Genomic DNA, 5,284 nt, shown 5'->3' on the forward strand with positions numbered 1-5,284 from the left:
CCCACATTTGCCCCCATTATATATATATAAAATTATATAATTTAAATTATTTGGTTTTTATTCTCTTTACGTTTATTTTTGTGTTTAAAATTATATATTTACTGCAAACAGAAAAAGAAAAGCAAAACAAGTCTATTCATAAGTATATATAATATATATGTTATTTTCTTTTTATATTTGCTTTATTTCATTCAAATTATATGTTTAAAATTATATGTTTATAATATTAAAAATAATTTCTATATTTTATTTTCAAACCCATTCCCACTTTAAAATTACTTACTTGAATTTTCAGCATGAACTTCAATAGGATAATATTTCATGGATTACTTAACAATTAATAGTATATCAAACTATCTTTATTCGAAGTTAATTAGTTTAACTGCAAATTGACTTAATGATTATATTGAAGCACAATCACTTTGATAAACATTATAATTCGAAAATAAACCGATATATAAAATATTAAAAAAAAAATAGTAAATATTCAAATCATTATTGTTAGTTTATTTTTGTGACGTTGTAACATGTACATCAAAATTAAATTAAAAAAAATAAGTATCTACTCAGTGCTCTTTGATTCGTTTACACTGTCGCCATTGAGAACAGCTTCCTTTTCTTCCTCTTCCTTGGGAACGGGAACGGGTTCCGTCTCAGCAGCTGCTTTAACTGCCTCCTGAGCAGCCGGATCGCCGGTTAATTCTGCTAACAAATAAAGTATATAAAACTATTTCAATTGAAGAAAGATCAAAATTACCAATAAATTGGCCCTGAAGAATTTTTAGAGTGTTTTTCAACAGTTCCAACTTTTGCTCCTTCTGCGTTGGTTCATGTGGAGGTGGTGGTGTAGGTTCAACGTAAACTTGAGTACTTGGTTCAATGTTGTTAGCTTTGAGTAATTTCAAATACGCCGTCCTGTCCACTTGCAATTGACGACATAACTTCTGCAGCTGTTCGGTCTTTTTTCCAAATTCCATCTCCTGTGCGTTCTTTGAAGCGGTCATATCCATAGCGAGCTTGCATTTCTTTTCGAAACGCACTTTCCATTGTTTCAGTTCCTTCTCGAGAAGACTATTCTGTTTGGTCATCTTTGTCATTTCTGTCTTACAATTATCAAAGACCTGATTGCTTTTACTGATGGTTGTTTCAAATTCCTCATATTTTCCAGTGTACACCTGCAAGTGACTCTCCAGGTCCTTGATATTACTCTGAAGATGCGTGCATGTTTCCTCGCTTTTTTGCAGCTTCTTCTTTAGAATTTCACTTTCCTTATTCCACAATTCTCTCTCAGCCTTCAACTCAAACTGGGCCTTGGCAACTGTTGCTTCAGACAATTGCTTCTCCAGAGACATCTGTTTGCTCATTCTAGCCAATTCCTCTTCACCCTTACTGAATTGTTGACAGAGAGTTGCTATCTTATTAGCCATGTCAATGTTATCATCACGGAGCTTCATATTCTTTTCATTATTTTCCATCATCACTGAAGAGAGCTCTGTGAGAGTATTTTGGAATTTCTGTGTAACCTCCTTCCTTGACTCCTCTTCTCGAATCTTAGCCACATTCTCTTCCTAAAAACATATACAATATTAATATGTTCATAATAGAAACCATAAACTCAATCACCTTAATCAATTTGTTTTGTTTCTGAAACTCTCGGCATAAATTTTCCAACCTGGATCTTGCCAAGATAGATTTACTGTGCTCTGACTGTAACTGGTCCTTTTCTCTTTGGAGGACAATGTACTTCTTCTCAGTTGCAGTTAAGCTATTTTGCAATGTCCTATACTCATCATAAAGGTCAGTATATTTACCCTTTAATATAATGAATTTTTCAGCTTCAACAAGATGATTTATGGACTTCAAAATATTCTCAAGAGCCTTTGTGTCCCTCCTCCGGATCTTATCCTCCCTCTTCTTCTTGCCATTTGTCTTGTTCTCCACCTTTGTATCTTCCATCTAAATAGAAATTTATAAATAAAGACAGCAGACAATAGCCCTTTGTATGTGATTTTACAGTAAATTGTGTTTATTATTATTCTTGAATATTTATGTTATGTATCTTTGCCGCTTGGGGTTGTTTCACTAACTGCGCGTAGTTGAGGCTATGTAAGGATTTACCAAAATATTGGGGAATTTATATAGTTTCAAGGAAAGATAAGAGGTGGCACTCTTCTATGTCCATCTTTATTGACTAACAGAAGTACTGATTTGTTTTAAAACATTGTACAAAATATTTAAAATGTGTAATACATAAGTCTAATATAAATCTCAAGGTATATTTTAACATTTTATAATAATGAAATCGAAATTTTCTATAACGATTTTTTTGGAGCCAAAATAAGCCCTTTTAATGATAGGAAATGTAAATCGATCAAACTTCAAATACATTTAGTAGGTGTAATGATTTTCGTTGAAACTTCAACTTTCTGACCCAACCTTGTATATTATTAACAAAAAGATAATGCATATTCACTGTTAGATTGGATATTTTTAAAATATATGATTGTATAGTAAATATTTTTATTGTAACAAATTTAAGATAACTGTGTACACAAATTTAAATACAGTACACGCTATTTTGTTTAGTTAAATCGATACGTAGTGATATTGATTCAACAACTCAAAATTTGATTATTAGGAAAAGATTTATACAAGCAATCCAGCAAAAAAAGGTTTCTTACATAATATTCGTGAATATAATGAACACATGCAATAAATAAATATTACGAAACATGCGGTTTTTGTACATTACATAAATATAGCGATTTAAATGATTTTATATTCCCAACATAATTGAAAAGATACAGTAAACAATTCATAAAACAAATTTATATTTATTTTTATTCCATTTAAAACTAATTTTCATTTAAAATAGTAACGCTTGTTTACGGCCATTTTGAAATGCAACTAGTGACATCTTATGATTATGTCATATAATTTCTCTATTTCTTTGTAAGGTGTTGATCATCTTCAGGTATATACGAGTTGAAGATGTCTAATATATCCAATAATGAGGTTTGTTTTGGTTTCCCATCCGCTATTATTTCAAAACATTGCGCATGCGAGATTAGTCATTTTGACCTGTGAATTGCATTCAAAGTTATATTTAATAAACAATTATGAAAGGAATTCTTGTCCGAAGCAAATTATTATTTATTAACTTACTTTTTTTACCTATTAAGTAAGAAACTTAACTGTAGCTAAATAAAGTTTTCTTATCGTTGAAGACTGCATATTAATACTTTACTAATAAAATTCAAAATTTAACTAATAAATTATAGTAAAATTGACGAATAAGATATTGAAGTTATTTTGGCTTTTGAAACAGAACATTAAATGATTTGTAAACATTAAGTTATTTTAAGTGAAAGTTAATTAACAGGATTAAGTAAATATAAATGCGATTATTATAGGAATATTTCTGCAAAAAATAACTATTGTTATTATACTTCTATTAATTGTGGTAGTTTTTCGTTTATTCTGCACTATATGACCTCGATGTACTTGATCTGGTCTTAAATAAACAAACCTTATGTAATATTTATTGCTTTAGTTATTTCTTTACACTGTAAATCGATTCTATCTGTGTAATGTGTATAATATTATCGATTATCAATTAGTTTTCTAATAGTTATGTTAGACCTCGTGCAAACTGCATGAATGTAATTACCTCAAGCATTTCAATTATTTCCTTTTATAATTGCACTAGAAGGGAAAATAATACGGAAAGAAAGGCACACGATCGCACGTTGGGTTACAGACTAGTGGTATTATTTTTGGATCGTGGTCTATTCTTGAATAAGGCAGAGCTTGTGTTACATTTTTTTTGTCTTCTCTCTCCAACATTATTATCTATAATAAACCGTTTTGTAGCGCTTGTATAAACAAATATAGACAATATACTGCGTTTTAAGTGATTGTATATATATTTATTTTGTTAACGATAATTAATTTTTAAATACTACTTAAGGCCGACATAAATTTAATGTAAGAAATAACAATAATTCTGTAAAAGAAGTTCTATTTTTGAGGGCTTCGAAAATTCGGAGTTTCGCGGTAAAAGTTCTATTGGTTTCAATAAATCAATTGTTTTTACGATAAATCAGTTGGTATGAGAGACTAGCATTGTTGGATAGAAGAAGATTTTTCGTTCGTAATCGGTTGAATTCGTAATCAATCGGTTCCGATGGTAACTGTTTCAAATGTTTACTTTTTGATATTAAAACTTTTTATGAGTATTAAAATCTTTTGTCTGTATTCTTTATATATATATATATTTATGTGTGTCTAAGTACAATTAATTTAATGTACGTTGTATGTAAACAGTATGGTTTATCATTCTGGCGTCCAAGTGTGCGATAGTAAAAGAGGCTATGATTTACCAATGAGAAAATTTCATCTACTTGATTTTCTTTTTTTCGAGAAATGGAAAATTGCTACGATGAATGATACACAAGTAAACAAGGATCATTTAAGAGAGGAAAGTATGTGGACAAAACTGGAAAGGTAACTAATCATTTACTAAATACATTTAAATTATATACACGAGTAAACTATGAGCAGGATAATCTTTGAGCATTATCTGGATGTAGAGTTATGATGAAGTTATTAATTATTATATAGGAGTATTCGCAAATAAAAACATATTTAAAATTTAATTTATTTATTTATATACCACTGGGTTGTATAGTTTTTTTAACGTTGGCATGGTAGACTGGTCTTGTAGTGGCAGTAACTTCAACTTGCACCTAGTGAGCAATTAATTAACCAGCAGCAGCTTCACACGCTGCTACCTAGTGGCGACATCTCAAATCATTTATACTAATTCATCAAAATAAGGTGTACAAGTGGTTGACAACCTCCAGACGGAAGTTTGGTAACAAATAAGATTAATCTCCGTTACATCCTGAAAAATGAAATGCGTATACTATTTTTATCTTCTATTTTCCTGAATCTATATTTATTTAAACGTATTTATTGGCCTTTATTGTCTAAAAATTTGAATATTACTTTTTTAAATTTTACCATCTTTATTACATTCTTATTGTCTTTTAGATGTTTCTTATAATCCAAGATGTTAAAGTACAGCACTACCTCAAATAGTACGTATAATCGCTTCTGCTAATATACCGGATTGTTTGAAACCCTACTAATCATGGACTTTAAAACTAGAAAATAAACTGCAGAAAAAGAAACTTTACTGTATTGAGGGAAAGAGGTTGCTAAATACTGGCAGAAAGTTCCTAATATTAAAAGCGAACTGATTTGCTAAAAGTTCTGTCGA

General features: G+C 29.9%; 1 protein-coding gene across 3 annotated transcripts; it reads right to left on the bottom strand.

The window, feature by feature from the left end:
• Positions 1–510: 510 nt before the first annotated feature.
• LOC108562056 (beta-taxilin) lies at positions 511–3,785 on the bottom strand. Of its 3 annotated transcripts, none has more exons than XM_017920242.1 (4): positions 3,671–3,785; positions 1,624–1,956; positions 758–1,568; positions 511–705 (listed from the first exon to the last, which is right to left on the bottom strand). In XM_017920242.1, the coding sequence occupies exons 1-4, from the start codon at positions 3,677–3,679 to the stop codon at positions 563–565; spliced, it is 1,296 nt and encodes a 431-aa protein (XP_017775731.1). In that variant the 5' UTR covers positions 3,680–3,785; the 3' UTR covers positions 511–562. The 3 variants fall into 3 exon arrangements, with proteins under 3 accessions (XP_017775731.1, XP_017775732.1, XP_017775734.1); XM_017920243.1 differs by having other exon boundaries at positions 511–702; positions 3,671–3,784; XM_017920245.1 differs by lacking the exon at positions 3,671–3,785 and adding an exon at positions 2,015–2,151.
• Positions 3,786–5,284: the final 1,499 nt, after the last annotated feature.

This window comes from Nicrophorus vespilloides, unplaced genomic scaffold (assembly GCF_001412225.1).
Source record: "Nicrophorus vespilloides isolate i.1.1-1 unplaced genomic scaffold, Nicve_v1.0, whole genome shotgun sequence".
NCBI classification, from domain to species: domain Eukaryota; kingdom Metazoa; phylum Arthropoda; class Insecta; order Coleoptera; family Silphidae; genus Nicrophorus; species Nicrophorus vespilloides.

Coding starts and splice junctions, on each gene's coding strand:
- LOC108562056 (XM_017920242.1), bottom strand. Junction 1,569..1,623: donor AACAAAACAAATTGATTAAG/GTGATTGAGTTT, acceptor ATATGTTTTTAG/GAAGAGAATGTGGCTAAGAT. Junction 706..757: donor TCTTCAGGGCCAATTTATTG/GTAATTTTGATC, acceptor TTTATTTGTTAG/CAGAATTAACCGGCGATCCG.